The sequence below is a fragment of the Ciconia boyciana genome, chromosome 6 (genome assembly GCF_034638445.1).
Source record: "Ciconia boyciana chromosome 6, ASM3463844v1, whole genome shotgun sequence".
Taxonomy (NCBI): Eukaryota; Metazoa; Chordata; class Aves; order Ciconiiformes; family Ciconiidae; genus Ciconia; species Ciconia boyciana.
In genome coordinates, this window is record NC_132939.1 from 4823883 (window position 1) to 4841043 (window position 17161).

The window sequence follows — 17161 nt, forward strand, 5'->3', positions numbered from 1 at the left end:
CAAGTAGGTGAGTCCAGGTAGTTTGTGTACAAGAGCTTAAAAAGAGCCAGGTAATAAGCTTTACGGTTGGCTAACGTTGGTTTTAAATACACTGGGTAACATTTTGGAAGTTCTAGAGGACTAGGGAAAAACCTACTGTTTTTTAAGGAAGATAAACAAAATTACCTGGGTTATTAGAGATATCTCTGTGCACGTGTCCCACACAAGAGAAAGCTCATTCAGGAGTTCATTAGTCTCCTTTCAAGTAATACTTATGAACAGTGCAAATTTATAAGAATATAGCTATCAGTTTTGTAAAGTATTATAAATTTAGTTGATAAAGATATTGCATGATACTAAACCGAGAGATAGTAAATATTACAAGGTGGATGCACTGGATTTGTAAATGGGATTTAAAGAAATAATTTTTGCTTCTGTATGACCAAATCTGAGATTGCATTTCTGAAAGAAATGTATGCGCGTTGTGTGTAGGGGCTGATGGAGCACTCTGGGGAACAGTACAGTGGATTTAGCTGCAATCTTTTTTCAGATGAGCATCAATTCTTAAAGGCATTACTGTGGCGTAAAGGTGTACTGTGACACTTTGTGTAAAAAGGGGAATACCAGGCAAGAGTGAAGTTACGTTACTTTGTTTGTCGTCGTTATGACTCCTGTTGGAACATTGTGCCAAATTTGATACTCCAAACTGAAGACAGACGTGAAATGAGATGGAGTTCTGACTGATGTCCTGAGAATATGGGACTGGTAGAAAACACAGCTTTTCATATAAGAATCAATGGGAGGCGAATCTGTTTGATTCATCAAATGGGATGTGAACACCTACCTTTATTACAGTGAAAAACTGTGGGAAACTGAACTTTGATTGTAACTGTTTCTTGAGTCTAGCACACAAGTCATTTCAGGGTCCAAGACTGAAATGTGAAACTGAGTAAGCTAAGACTCTAACGCAATCATTTAACCACCTGAACAACTTTATTCTTTCACTTGGGACTTTAAAGATTGAAACGGTATCTTTTTCTGCACCTTACGTTGCCTGTGAGCCATGGACAAGAAGCTTGAAAAGTAGTCTTGTGGTTTGTGCTTTAAGAAAAAAATAATTTAAAAAATTAGAGTTATTGATCATAAATTTCCCATCTAGATTTAAAATATATATCTACTTTACAAGGAAATCAGCTGACGAGCAACCTTGTATACATAGGTAGTGTTCACTTTTCCACCCAGCAGTGATTCAGTTTCCAGAGTTTAAATCTCTTTTGTAGTTTGAAGGAGTTACCCGTCACCGTACAAGATGTTGTCAGACCGGTTGTTTTCTGTCCCCAGCTGTCTCTGGAGGCATGGCCCACTAGAAAACTCCAGCTGCTTTTTTTTGATGGGTCTCAGTGTTTCCCACATTCACTTTGACTGGACAACTACGGTCTGAAACCCCTTCATTTAGCTAGCAGCAAGTGCTCTGGAAATAAGTGGAATAAACATCCTTGGTATAGTTTTTTGCTTTATCTCCTCTTTTTTGCTTTTCAGCAAATGAAAAGATTGAAGACATCAATGGCTGCCCAAAAAATAGGTCTCAAATGGTAAGTACTAAAGCGATCTGTTGTTTGTGCGTACGTGGGTGAGTATCGAGTGAGAGTGTGCGACTTCAGTGTCTGAGACTTTTAATAACAATTTTTATTTAGTTTTTCACAGTACTGAAAGCAAAGGTATAACATGAAGAATATTAATATTATGGTTCTTGCCCCATTGTACTCCATAAGTAGTTGAATTAGGCCTTATCATTTGTCACATACTTCCAATCAATATTATGCTTACATTGGTATTTTATATTTCTGAAATATCACATAGTTAAACAAGAAAGTATAAAAAGAAAATTTTGTTCCTCCATGTAGACAGTAGTATTGCAAGTGCAGAATTAGGTATTTATTTTAAAGTTGGATTAGAAGTTGGATTTGAAAAGAAACTAAATTAGTAAAACACATTAAATGAAAAAAATTCAAATTGCAAACTTCAAGATGTTTTATGGATGCAACTTCATTTTGACTGATAATTTTTAATTTGTAAAAGAAGTTGTATTGTATCTTGCTATAGTATTTAAAACTGAGAACCAAAAAGTTAGTGCAGTAAAATTAAAAGCATATAGTACCTCAAGAGTATGTCTGTATGAGTATTGGTGAAGCTAAAATTATAGGCTGAACTCTACTGAGAAAGCAAATAATAAGAAACTGATTTTTAAAATGCATCTTAGGAGTGTTTAAAATTTATGATCTTTTAAAGAAGGTTATTTCCTTCTGTATCTTGAGAAAAAACTCATTTTACAATATAAATTCTAAAATCTCCCCTTTGCGTTGCAAATGCTCACTGTGGGATACGTGAATATCTGTTGTGTGTGTGAAGGTATTTTAATGTTTTTCATTGTTATGACTCTGTTCCCAACTGCCCCTACCCCCATGACTGCAACTTGGGCACAAGCACTCACGTAGTTAAAGGAAAGATTAAAGATTTGATGAGAGTTTGCCGTCTTAAGTCAGCAACCACACTGCGTTTTGCTATTCTGTTTTGGCTTTTTGTTGTTTCTTGGAAGTTAGCAATCTCGCTTAAACCCATGGAGCAAGCGCTCCGTAAAAAGAAAGCCATCTAAAAGATTTATCATTGCTACTTTTTACTGCTTTGAAGAGGTTGGTTGCTAATCTTGCTGTAGCCACAGCAGCTGTCTAGAGTATAAATAATTGAGGAAATTTTGACAATTACTATAATTTAATGTTCCACAAGTGTATCGTAAGAACTGAATTTCATTCAGGACTGGAGTGCATAACAAATTCAAGGACATGGTAGCTAAAAGTCACTTTAAGTTGTTATTCTCAAGGAAGGATCAGCGTTGTTCTGTTGGATAGTCGGATGCACGCTGTAGGTTCCTTTATAGAAGTCAGATCTGGTTATAACCAGAGGCATGCAGAGGGAATGTGCTGGGTCAGGAATTGTGAAGAGTGTTGGAAAGAAATGTTTGCTCTGCTCTGCCTCCTCTGAGGCTCTCGTGTTACTCCCGTTGCTCATTCAGGAGGATGGAGTGAGTGGGACTGTGTCCCCTGCTCATGAGACGTAGTGCATCAGTCAGAGCTAGGCATCCCCAGTGGTTTTCCTCACACGAGAAAAAATTAGGATTATGCCTATGGCTTGCTTTTATTAAGTGTGCATGCTTACAGAGCTCTTTATCATCTTACAGTAAAGATACTAAGGCAAGAACATAAGTATCTTCACAGAGGTTGTGTTCACACAATTCCTTGGAGTGTTTAAGACGACAACCTTTCTCCAGGTCTCCTGCATTCGAGGAAAAATGCATATTAGCATATGGAGTTAATAACAGTGGGGTTTTTTTTGTTTTTTAAGATACATCAGTCTTCATCCTTTGCATTTTAATGCACTTTCCCCTTAATATAGCTTACAGCCATTCTCCAGAGTGTGGGAACTGGTGTTTGTGTCTGGTACTTCTGGTTCAGAGAGGTGGCAGAGGCAAGGCTATCCAGTCAGTTCAAACACTCAACCAGGTGATGTCTAGTCTTATTTTTTCAAATGAATCTTTCAGTTACAGGTGTCCATCTCGATATTGTAGTGTCAGTAAGGTGGGCATCACAGATGAGGAGATTTGGGGTGGGGAGGGGAGTGGGAAGGCACCATAAATGAAGATTTCACTTTGCTCGTTAAATAGAAATACAATAGAGTTTAGAGGGAAGCCTTCTACCATCGTCTTTGCCCCTGTGGCAGTTACCTCATTTGCAGACTCACGATGACATGCGCAGAGACACATGTGAGCTGAATTGTGAAGAGCCAGCTCGCATCCAGCCAGATGTTATCAGCTTAGAAAGCTGGAACAAATCTGTGTCTTCCAAGCCTATTAAAGGGGGTGTGAAAGCAAGTATATTTGCTTCCACGTGGCACAGTCCTAAGCCAGTAAAGCCCGCCAAACCTTAGAGAGCTCAACACAGAGCCAGATCAGGTCTCTCTGCATTGTTGTTCCCATACTGCAGCGTTGGAGAGCATCATACACATTTGCCCAAACTGAGCATTAGAGACAGCTTGGGTCTGTCAGGCTCAAAGCCAGTGCTAATAAGCCTTGTCAAATTAAGTTTAGTACTGCAGAACCATTTGGGACCATCAGTGCTTATCAACCTAGTCCCAATGCCAGAAATGACATGGCAAGGACCCCCACTGGGTCCATGAAAAATCACTTAGGTGAGAACCTATCCCCCCTCGTCATCGTCTCTGGCTTTCTCTGCTGTGGGGAGTATCCCTGTCTTCCTTTGCTCCAGATAAGAGTTGGCTGGCTTTCATATAATCTCTTATAGACTATTTTATATCTTGTCCTCCGCATAAGACCTGTTTCAGGGTTTTTTTCCCAAACCTCTATGTTTTTGTACTGTAGATATTCCTCCAAAGAAAAGCCTGTAATTGCGATGATTAGTTCCAGCTGGCATGCAGAAAATCCTGTGGTTAATAAAGGATGTAGTCGTACGGAGCACAGGTTCTGGGACCAAGAAGATTTGGAGACTGTCACCACAACTGCATTTAGGTTTTTACAATGAAGCACAAGAAAATACTGGTACGGTTCTTAAGAACAGGGCAAAGGAGAGTAAAACAAGACCGGTTGCCTCTTCTACACGCTCCTGAAAAAAAGATGGAGGCCAATAAACCTGTCGTTCAGACCGTCGGTCAGTCCTGCAGTTGGTCATTCTGGCCCAACAGGCCGTCGGTCGGTCCTGCCGTCGTGCCATTGTGCCGTCCTTCCGTTGTTCCTTCTCGCCTCTTGTTTTGGGGATGATACTAGAGCATTTGGCATCCTGCAGAATCTGGGCTGCACAGGAGGTTCTGTTTAGTCCATTCCCTTCTAGGTAGTGTAGATTATTCTTATTGATGTGGGTACCTTTGCAAGTGCTGAATGTTACCTATCATAAAAGGGTTCATATCGCTTATATTTGTAAAATGATAAAGTAAACAAACAAAAACCAGAGTACCTAAGTGAGTTGTTATATGTTATATATCAAGTCTGACTGCTAATGGCAGTCTGTAGAAATCTTGCTCTGTGGGGCTGCGTTCTGTCTGTGAGGAAATATGTTGTGTAAAACACGCACAGTTTTTGAAGGAAGTTTCACAGCACTGCTTTAGTGCGAGAGCTGAGCATTTTATTATCTTGTACTTTAATGTACATTTTTGCATAGCACTGCAAGAAGGGAGGAAGAGGGAGGTTGTTGTGTTACCTATTACATGTAAGTGATAAATCATAACAGATGAGATAATGGTAAAGATTATGTGATATAAGAAGGCGGCAAAGGACAAGATGTTTGAAAGATTAGAGCATTAGAGTGGAGAGTGAGGTGAAGGAAAGAGAAGATCCATATCAGCTAGAATAGAAGCGACTGAGGAGAAAGCCGAGTAAAGAAAGTTAATTTTTAAAACGTGGACTTGAAGACAAAGAAGAGAGGAGATACTTGCAGAAGGGATATACTGGCAGACACAGGCAACAGTTGAAACACAACTGAAGATGGGACTGGAAGAAGGGGTAGAAGAAGTAGCAGCAAGGGGTCTTATAGGAGAGGTAGAGGTTTTTTCCCACCTTGAATGTAAAGGTAAGAAATGCCGAACGTGGCAGTGGAAAGAGATAAGACATATCTCTATATATATTTAAGAAAAAAGTATGAGAAAAGACTAGTGAGAAAATAAATCTAATTTTTTCCAAGGTTCAACATTTAAAAAAAAAATAAAATCGGAGATTATGATACTTTAGAAAGAACTTAAATGTTAGGTGTGAAAGTCTGAGACGTGATAGTGCGTTACCCTTGTTACCGAAGTCTGAGGGAGTGGAGCGGTAGCAAAGCTGTCAGTGCTGAAGGGGAGAGGGGGGGAGAATCTGTGGGTGGATAAAGCAGACTCTCATCTTTCCATGCTAAGCCTGGGGAAGTTGTGGGACATCTAAGACCAGAATTTGGAGCAACAGAAAGGAATGTAGGCTGAACCAACACCACAGTTCCCTCCTATAAATAGAGTAGGAAGTAACTGTGGTTCTCATGTGGGTTTGTGGTTGGGTTTTATTATTTTTGAGGGCGATTGCTTTGTGTATATAAGTATCTGTGTTATCAAATAACAAAGAAGGAGGTATTTATTTTTGTCATGTGTTGACCAGAAGTTTTTTAAGAATCATCCCTTTGTGATGCAGATACCGAGCTGTACTAGTAAAATAATACCGTTCGGTCTTTCTACTACTGTTTGTCTTGCAAACGTAAAGAATCTTGTAGTGCGACATGGGTCAGAGCCTGCATTTCTTCCCAGGGACTTTATAAAAGTCAAGATGAAGACCATGTTTTCAATATGTTCACTTCAATATATTCACTGGAGTAAGGAAACCTTACTCCAGTGAATGCAATTTGACTATTATTTTAGTATTTGACTGATTTCCTGTATTCTGAAAACAAGCTGTTCTGTAATGTACATGACACCCAAAGTCAAAGAACAGTTTGTATGAAAATTCGCCAGCTGAAGTGAGCAGCGCTGGGGGAGTTTTAATTCAGTTGTTAGAGCCGGGTGTCTGCTTCCCTCCTCAGCGTGACCCTTGCCAGCCCCATCCCCTGCTTTATGAATTTTTTTTAATTGGAGAAAAGAGCATGAGGTGTTGAAATCTTCATTACTGTTTGTGTGTATGGCACATGCTATACCTATTTCCGTGTTCTTTTTCTCAAAGAATTGAGATAAACATGAATGCTGGTGTGATATGGCCCATACTTAGAGGGTATAGCTGGGTACACGTCAATGAGTTGGTTGGCAGGAATAATATGAACCGAAACCATCTGTATCACCTGAGCAGCTAACTATCTGTGTGTAATAGCCACTAAGTGGGCGAGCTGATGTCTTTTGTATGACTGCTGTTTAAAAAAATATATATATATTCTTAGTTACTTGTATTTTTCTCATGGAAAAGAATTCGATCTTTGCTCTTCAAGAGGAGGCATCGACTTTAACCTGCTGCTCTAAACATTTTGAGCATTTTTAGACACCCGGTGTTGTCTAAACGTTGCCGTAGCTAGCTGCAATAAATTTGCAAGGCTGTTGCTCCAAACCCCTCCGGGTTGGTGGGGCTGAAGCCTGGTTGATTGGCTGCCCATTCCCCAAAACTCTGCTGCCTGGGCATGTGCTGCTAATGCAGGGGAGCAGCTCTGCCAGGAAGATCAAAAGCATCGCAGGCATTTATTTATTTATTTATTTATTTATTTATTTTTCCCTGTGCAAATTCCTGGCGTAGGATTTTTGGAAACATATCCCAGTGGTTAAATATAGCCATATATTTTCAAGTTATCCTACCCTGAGGTTGTTCTGAGAAATGTAGTAAAGGCAACTTTTCTGTCTTCTGGTAAGCTTCTTCCCCTTGCTTTGCTTGGGGAGTTTGTATCTTACTCTCAGTATATGTTCAGAAATTTAATCTCTTTTAATGTTACTGCAGTAACAAATGGGTATCTTTTGGCCTTAACCCGTGGTATGTTTCCGCACAGCTGAAGGTTAGCTGGAGGGGGAGACGTTACCCGGAGCCGTGCCAGACTGTCCAGTGGTAGGCACTAGCTTAGCTCCTTCAACTGCCTGTGCAGGCACTTGGCCAAATATTGAGTTCAGGAATGTTTAAAGCATTTTCTCTAAGCGTCCTGTGTTTCTGTTGATCATGTATGAACCCATGTTGTCATGTAGACAAGAACGATTTACTATCGGTGATTTGCCAGGTTGCTTGTAGATGCCCTTCTTCCTCACTTTATAATGACTGTTGCACCTAGAAAGGATTCGTTTTACTGTCTCTCTTTTTTTCCAGAGATCCAGGCTGCTGTTATGCTATTATGCTTACCATTTGTCTAGTGTTATCAGTGAGACAGGCGTGGTTGGAGCGTAGGTTTCTGTGTTGCAGAGCTTTCAGTCTAAATAAAACCACAAGCTGCCCCCTCACCCCCACCATCACCCTCCATGGAAAATAACAAGATAAATAGAGCTAGACTGGATTGGGAAAGGCCAATATATACATCTCCCTGCCATAAGGCACGATAAAGTGTCACAAAACAGATATTTCTTTAATTTCTGGAGAGAAAGGCTTCCAAAACTCTTCCGCGTGCAGGGATGGGAGATAAGGCAGTACGTGCATGGTGTGCTGTCCATGGGGTGGCTGTATGTGGCACCTTTGGAGACGTGGCTGGTGACAGTCTGTCATTCCCATAAGGGATCGTCTTTGTGGTCCCTGCGGGTGTGCTCTAATTCTTTGCCCTATACAGTGATGCAAGAACTTGGACATCATCTGTCTCTGAAACAGTCTGAGGTTGGATAAAGAGCAACAGAGAACTGACTTAAAAAGTAATTTTTGTGGAAAAACTGGAAGATGTGAGCTCAACTATAAAGACAGAATTAGATTCTATTTGATAATTTATGTCATTGTTAATTTAAGTTGCATTAACACTTTTTGAATACCTATGGTTCTACGCCCTGTGTGGACTAAATACATGAAACAGCAAATGCATTAAGGGACCAGGGTCATTCCGCAGACGTATGTGGAGATCTCCGTATCTTTCACTTCTGTATTTACACCTGCACCAAAGTCTAGAAGAAGAATTCTTTTTTGCCATGCCTATTATTTGTATAAAATTATTACATAAATATACCTTCTGTGCAATACTCTGCAAACACATAGCTTCTTGCTGTGTTTTGCATAAATGGGGAAAAATGGGAAATTATGGATGACAGTCTTCTAACTTCCCACGCCTGCACGTTGGGGCACATGCCACGAATGAAACTGCATTCCTGATGAGGCCGTATTAGGTGCAGCAGATTGTATTAACTTCACCGAGACTCTGTTGGTGTTGAATTTGGTACCATGAGCAAAAATTGTGCTCAGACTAAATTTTGTGTGGAGTCTGTCAGGGCTAAATTATGGGTCTTATTCAAGGTTAACTTCATCTGAGCCTTTTGTAACTAAAGGAAAAAGGTTAAGTTGATTTGAGAACAGGTGGAAGTAAAAATTCAATTATTCTTCCCCTTTCTGGGAAATTAATGAATTCGTTTTCTGAACCCTGGCTGTGAAGAAGACTTTGTAGTCTTCCAAAACAGCAACAAAATCACAGTAACCCCAGTTTAAAACTTATATTGATAACAAAAGGTACCTGCTCATGTTTACCCAGTTTAATTCTGGTTTCTGAGTTGTGCACAGAAACCCCACTGTCTGCTGCACTGCTTAAAAACAGTACAGTGAAACTTCATATTAAACAAGAATGTTTTAAATTTCTCTGTCAGGTTTGTGATGGAAGAATTAAATGACAGTTTCTTCTGGTGCCTAGGTCTTTGTTTCTTTTCATAGCATATCTAGTACTAAGCTCTTCACTCTTGAGTATCTGAAACAGATCATAGCTTTTACAAAGGATTAGACAGTCCAGAGAAATAAACTTTTTGTCTATGTGTCTTGCCATAAATCTTTGATTTCCAGCCGTTGCTTATACACTGGACCTGTGTGATAAAGGTTATTTTAATTCATTAAGTCTGTGATTAAGTCTGTGTCACAAGTCTGTGAAGGTAATACATATCCAGAAAAGTTTATTCTTTTGCTTTTTATGTAGGATTATTTTTATATACTTAATGTCTGAGCTAAACAGTACCATTGTGCTTGTTCTAAGCAATTATGCAGGAGAATTTCAGTAGGAGATGTTATCCAGGATCCAGGTGCAAGGAAGGAGGGCGCACATATGTGTTGGTGTCCCTCCAGCCACCAGAATAAATCAGTTGGGAACAGGTGAAGCTGTGACCCGCGGACCTCGAGACATAAGTATGCGGCCGAGACGGAGAGGGTACGCTGTGCCTGGGAACGGGCTGCGGCGGTAGCTCCCTTCCCGGGGATCTTTTTTAGAAACGAACAACTGTCGGTGACTGTATTGCAAGAGGTCCTTCACGTGACACAGCCGTGAGATGACCGTTACTACTTTCTTGAGTTGAGTGTATTTGAATAAATGAAACCAGATCATTTGCTGGTGTGCTTCCATGCCACTCACAATAATTGAGAATCTGTATTTTACTTGCGTTGCTGAAAATTTTTGGTTGGTAGGTTATTTTTATAATTAATCATTTAATAGAGTGCAGCAGTATTAATACGAAACTTTTTTCTGAGTTAAAAGCTCTGTTTGTGATAAAATGTCATGTAGAAAGAACTACACAGAAATGTCATTAAATTCTGGATTACTGCTGCAAATTCAAGTTAATGCTATACAGAGCCTTCAACACTTGAGCTAGTATTTGAGGAAATACAACCATGTACAAGAGCCAGTGCTTACTGCATTGAGGGGGTCTAGTGTCAGTCCTTCCTTTTAAGCATTTATGCTCTTTTAAAAACACTGGTTTATGTAGAATTCGAGGATGTTTTGGGAAGAAGTCCGGGTTCACTAGATACTGATCATATTTTACATTTAATCCCAACAGCACAGCACTAGCAACATAACTTTTGGTCTGGGAGCCCCAGATAGAAAAGGGTCTCCTGCACGCGGCCAGGGAAGGTGGAAATGAAGCGTTCATGGGACCTGCTACCTCCCTCGTAATGTGTTTACTGAGCACAGCCATGGTTTCTCCCCATCTGTTCCTGCCTTTAGTTATACACAAGCAGAGATTTAGTGCCCATAACGTACAGTTAGTGTGGTATGTGCTAAAATCTAGTCAAGTGTCTATTGAGACCAGCAAAGGGTTTCATCTATATCCTAAATTAATGATTCTCCAGAGGCAGGATACACTGTTGATATTTGTTTTCCAAAGTTGAACTTGTTGCTGAAAAAATTGTAATTTAGGACGTCTCAAGATTTCAAATTATGCACAAATTATCCACTTCAACTTTTCAAATATATTTAAGGCCTGATCGTGAAAAGCTGATCCAAAAATAATATTTCCAGGATTATTTTTCAAAGACATTACCCTTTACTTTTTTTTCTTCACATGAAAGTTTCAGTTTTGAATAAATAAACCTGAAAAAAAAAAACCATGAAAAGCTGAATTTCAAAAGAAACTAGGAAAATTTCTACAACCCTTCCATCTGCCTCTCCCAGACCAGATTAGCTTTGGCAAGCCTTGCCAGTCACGCGGGATTGCCTGAAACCATTCACGATACAAGAACGCCCTTTGGATGCTCTTTGGTGTGATTAGAAATCTTGGCCATCATGAACCGCAGCTTTCTCTGTGGTGCTTACTGCCCCCATTTCTATTTATATTAGGCATGTTGTGAGTGAAATTTGTCCCATTATTTCCAGAGGAGGAGCCGAGGCACAGGAAAGCTAAGGTTTTACCCAGGGTCACAGAGAAGGGGATGCAAGAGATGAGGCTTAGGCTAGTTCTCTAGCCTTAGGTTGGTGCCCAAACAGTCCTTTTCATTAAAAACCCAAAATAATGCAATTGTAACAGAGTCCACTCTTCACATACATGTGAAAACAGTGTACCCATGATAATACATTTTTGTTTCTGCAGCTAGATCTGTTACAACCTGGCTTCAGAATATGGATTAGCTTCATTTGCCCTTATGTTACATCTGTTATTTCATTTCTAAGATATCCACCAAGTTCTGTCAAAATCTTGAAACTTAATTTTGAGAGACATTTTTATCCAAATACTCAGGAGCAGCATATGAACCCTTGGAGCAATGTATTATTTTCTTTTAAAAAAGATACATTTTCATTGGGATAACGACTAATTAAGATTTATTTTAAACAAAGCAATAATAGTATTGATATCCTTCTGGGGAAACTGGAATCTGCAATTTTGCCTTGGTATTTCTTATATATAATTGTGTTTAGGAAATAATACAAATGAGACATTATTTGAAGGGAGAACCCTCCCTCCCCCAAAACGCCAGGGTTTTAAGGATTGTCAATGTAATGACTTCAGATTTTAAGGCTCTTCCTAAACTTTATGATATAAAAATATTGAGTGTAAAATCTTGATCTGAAAATATAGACAAGGAATAGATTTTGCTTTAAGAAACAGCTTGCTGAAAACAGCTTGTGTTAGGCTCTTGTTTCTACATTGTATGTGAAGTCTGCTGGAATATTGCATAAAGGTTTGTGAAACTTTAAAAACTTTCACATGAAATCAATCTTCTTTTTCTCCTTTGAAAACTAATATACTGGACATAACATGGAGCCTCAAGTTAAGTGGAAAGCACTGGTTTCAATATAAGTAGTGAGTTTTCTGGATAAGCTCATAAAAACTCCACATCTATCACTGTAAAAGTTGGGAGCAGCGGTCTTGCATCATAACGTGAGAAACTTCCCATGGTTTCTAAGTGAAGGAACCTACAGTAAGTTTAATTCTGATTTTTGTTTGAGAAAAACATCCGAATCTGTCACTAGTTATAGTTTACGCTGTGTATTTGGCTTGGCAGAGTTGGATGGACAGCTTTGGCTGTAGACAGTTTCTGTATTCAAGTCTTTGTCTGATAGAGTCAACGTTCAACATATGTTGGTGCCCACCTATGGGTCTCCATTTACAGGCTACAGGATGGGGATATTTGTTTGGGTTTTTTTTGTTTCTGACATGCCCTATTCTGCTCATACAGGCCAGGGCACGTTTCCTGACTCCTTTTCTTTCTAGCACTGACAAGAATAGAGATTGAAATTGCTGTTATATGACAAGTGCAGAAACTTGTGTGGGTGTGGTGGCCAGTGTTGTCGGAAATGCATAATTACTGGAGGGTACTTCTGAGAATAGAGGGAAATATGAGTAATACACCTGGGAAAGTAATAGTGGAATAAGAATTGAATAAACGTATTCTGATCCACACACAGGAATTCAGAGAGGCTGTTAAATTTGTGTGTACTTGAGTTTCATGCGTGTAGAAGCTAGGAAGGAACGAGGAGTGTGCAGGTCCGGTGGGAATGAAAACAATGATGTGCAATGATGTCCTCTACAAAAGTACTTACAAATTAATAAATAGGTGTGACCACTAGCTTTTAGTCCTGCTTTTCCAGCAAGAGGCTGATGGTCTTACTGGTGTAACAAAGCAACTGCTGCTTCCGCAGGCTGGTCCGGTGTTTGAAAGTTATGCGTGTGCGATACTTCTTAGCCATGATGCCTTCTGCTCCCATCTTGCCAGGTAGCAAATGCCACCCAGAGATTCATGTTAAGAGGAAGTTTTCACGCAGCTGACTGAAACGTGTATTTTGCTACTGTGAATATGAGAATGGGAGCTGTGACAGTTGATATGTTATGTCTGAACAGAAATTTAATTCTATGGGGTTTTATTTCTTCATATCATCTCCTAATTATAAGAAAGGAGGAGGAGCCCGCGGAGGTGGGCAGCCCCTCGGGTGTGGGCTCAGCCGTCCTCAGTTGGTGTTTAGGGATGTTTCAGAATAAATACCTGTCGTACAGGGTGTGGGTCTGATAATGCACTTTCATAGGTGACTGTACCTGAAACAGTTTATATGCGACAGTCAAAATTGCAAATTCATTTGATGCTTTTGGCCAGGAGGCGTAACAAGGCGAGGCTCAGTTTTGGACACTGCCAGTAACGTGTCCGAGTGAGATAATCATTGTGGATGTCTGTCCTTGGTTTTCCTTCTCGTTTTGCACAGCTTTCCTCTATTTTGGGTAGGTGGGAAATGAGAGTATCCAACTGCCATCATTCCTGCTTTGTTTCTGCTGTGTTAAATGTTGCTGGCAAAGCAAATGAGAAATCAGAATTGTCAGCCAAAGAGCAATTGTAGCTCACAGTGAAAAAGAAAATATACGCTCCCCTTTGGCAAATCCAGTCTTTTCACATCTGCTTAAAGGATTTAAGTAATACATGGACTTGGCCAAGAAAGGGCCTGTAGAGTCTCAGTGACGACTTGCTGCTGAATACTGTAATGTCAAGGAGGCAGCTGTACTTTGTGTCGGAAGTCACCACGACGCAGGGTCATTAGGTCTTTCCTTAGCTGAGATCTATCCAGGAACTTCACTTCTATCCTAGGTACAGACATCTAAATGGTCTAACTACCATGCTACTACTTCAGAATAGCTTGTTATCTCCAACCCTGTATGCACTGGGGGATCTTTCTCCATAAAACAATATTTGCAGATTACAAATAGTTAGTTCCTATGTTAATACAGCAGGGGCTAGAGACAGAATCCTTCCTTGCAGCTTTTATAGGTGACATTCATTAAGTGTTACACTGTTGGAAACGTTTGTCTTTAAACAAGCAACATGATTTCTGATGCATTAGACTAATTCAACCAAGTTTAGGGTTCCTCACTCAGGCCAGTGGCCACAAAATAGTATTCACACCTTAAGCTATTTGACATATGAAGATTTCAGTAGCTTTCTTATCTTTGGTTTTTACAATAGGAAAAACCAGTGATTGCATCTCTCGCACATCCCAGCATCACTGTTTTCATTCTCGGCACCTCGGGCACGGGGTAGAAGACGGCTCCCTGGTCGAGCATTCAGGGCTTTTGCCCCCTATGAGACTCCAGAGTGCCAAGTGAGTGCGAGCCCTTTCCACTGGGGCTGGATAGCAGTCACAAATCACTTCTATGTGGGCCACCGGCCAGTCATTGTGTGGGAAGCACCCTGAATTTCTATCAACACTAAGTTTTAATTATTTCAGCTGTAGACCTGCATTCTGCATTCCACTTTCTTGTTGAATTTCCGCAGGTTTCTTTACGTTTTCCTTTTTCCTTCAAAATCAACTAATTGCTCACATTCCTGCCATGTAACATAGTTAGTATCACAGATGATACTGCGTAAATGTTAACAGAATCATCGATGCTTTTTTTGTCCTTCAGTTGTATTTTTTTAGTGAATTCCTTCTATGTGCGATGCCCTACATCCCTGTAGGATCTTATTGTAGTCCTTTATTTTCTGAATGTAAGAGGTTTGCTTTTGCAATCCTCTGTTATTACCTCTTTATTTCATCATGCCTGGTTTTAAGTACTGAAATAGGATATTATCCTGTTTCTGTAATGTTTTGATTCTTACGAGTTCTTGACTATAAAATCATATGTAAAATAATTCTATGTAATCATATGTAAATCTATGTAAAATCATAGATTTTCGGTAGTCCACTTCCTGCAATCTTTTTTCTGCATTTTATATTACTGTATATTTTTTCCCCCTCATTCTTTTTCTGTATCAATGCAGCACCAAAAAGCCCCTGCTTCTTACAGCCTTTAGCCAGGCGTTACAACTGATGCGGCAAGGTGGCCCGTCTGTCCAAGGCAGCGAGGTCCAGGTCCCTCAACCTGCGTTCCAGATACACACCTCAAGCGTTAGCGCTCTGCGGGCAGTTGTCCACCAGTTTGGGCATGGGAGCCATATATCTTAATTAGGTGGCTAAAATGCTCAGTAAAAACTCTGGCTTTGTCCCAGGGAAGAGGAGATAGTCACTTTACAGGGGGCTCCTTGAATCTGGATCGGCTCTGCGATGAGCATGAGATTAGGAAGTCAGCAAGGACTACTATGTAGCACCAAGAATGGAGGCACGGGTGAGGAACTTGCTACCCAGAAGTAAATCTTAATCCTGTGGTTGCTCTGTGCTAAAGGAGAGTTTGAGCAAAGATGAGGGACCTGGGAAGAGAAGCAAAGCAGGACTGGAAGAGCTACTTTGAGTTTCTACAGCTGCAGATCTGGAGTTGAGATGAGATATTGCTTGTCTTCACTCGCTAACCTAAGTAATCCTCCTTATTAGGAGAGGAGAAATCTACCCACAGCTGTGGAAGACTGGAATTGTTCTTGGAATGGTGAAGACTTGTTAAGTGCAGGTGGTAGAAATGGATTAATGCTTTTGTGTGGTGTTTATTCTTGAAGAGGTAAACTTTGGCTTTCTGGCAAAGTCCCAAATCACCTCAATAAAAGAGCTGTCTTGAAAACTTGAAAGGGTTGTTGAGCACTGAGGAAGGAAATGAGTAGATATTGACTGTCGTATCATAGTGAACCGTGGATAAATGAACCTTTGAACTGCACCCTGCTACAAGCTTTAAGGTCTAAACATTACAGGAAATGTATTCTTTGGTATCTATCTGGGTTTGGAAGTAGTATACAATATACTTCGTATACTTTGATATAGTATACAAAGTATAATGAGGTTGATAAAAGTTTTGAGTATATCAGTGTTTATAATGGTTGAAATCACAGTTAGGTAATGCCAATAACTTTTTTCCCCCCCTGATAGAAGGGAGTGTTAGACAATAAATGAAAGTACCTTGAGAGCAATCCATGCTGAAGATTTTCTGGCAGCTTCCCTTGTACTTTTTTAGTACTTTGAGAAGGATGGGAAGCGCAGGTCAGGTGCTGGGAGCTCAGCCTCCAGAATGCTACACAGCTCTCGCTTGTATATTTTTTTGAGGGCAGGCAGGAGCTTTCACGTTCCCTTTTGATGGCTCCAAACTTCACAGAAGAAGGGTAGTTATGTGACAGCAAGTGTGGGGCTTGGTGCGTCTCTTCTTTCTTATCTATAAAGTGAAAGCAGTGTTTGGTTGTGATGTTGTGGGAGTCGATAAACTAATGTTTGCAAGGTGTTCAAACACGGAGACCCTATTTTATCACTTACTGATTACCACAATAAAAGCAAAAATTGCTCCGTGGTATTATTCAGAAGTCTTCTGTGTAACCACACGTGGAACACATGGAACACGAAACACATGAAACTGTGTAACTACACATAACACACATGAAACAACATTCCTAAAATGCTGTTCCTTGCAGCTTCTCGAGGTGTCTAAGCGTGGACTTCTGCATAGAAGTGCTGTGGTCTCGAGGGGCTGGCATCTCTGCATCTTCTGAATATGACAGCAGAGCTTTGGTGGTAGCTTGATGGGAAGCTAAGTGTGAAGCTACTGCAAGATCTCTATTGTGTTGTTGAGAAGCAGGGGAAAAAATGCCTAACTCGTCCAAGCTTTCTGGAGTTCGCTTTGTTAGGTAGGATTTGAATGCAGGCTGTATATAGCAGCTGTAGTCACTAACAGTCAGACTTGCTGTGCAGAAGACCCTACCTGGTCAAAATTCATTTTATCCCGTGCAATTTAATGCTGTTGTACCATCTCCCTGAAGGGCAGGATTTGCCCCACGGTGAGCGACCAGAGTTGCCTGTCATTTCTGACATGTGGAGGGTGTCACGAGTGACCATTTTTGGGATTCCAGCTGAGGTTTCCA

At 40.3% G+C, this 17161-nt stretch overlaps 1 protein-coding gene across 3 annotated transcripts in view; it reads left to right on the plus strand.

Annotated features, from left to right (window-relative positions):
* NAV2 (neuron navigator 2) overlaps nucleotides 1-17161 on the plus strand; it is a 435335-nt gene that overhangs the window by 271233 nt on the left and 146941 nt on the right. For all 3 annotated transcript variants that reach the window (XM_072865147.1, XM_072865145.1, XM_072865146.1), the window contains exon 3: nucleotides 1519-1571. In XM_072865147.1, the coding sequence (XP_072721248.1) occupies nucleotides 1519-1571 (53 nt within the window). The remainder of the gene's footprint in view (nucleotides 1-1518; nucleotides 1572-17161) is intronic.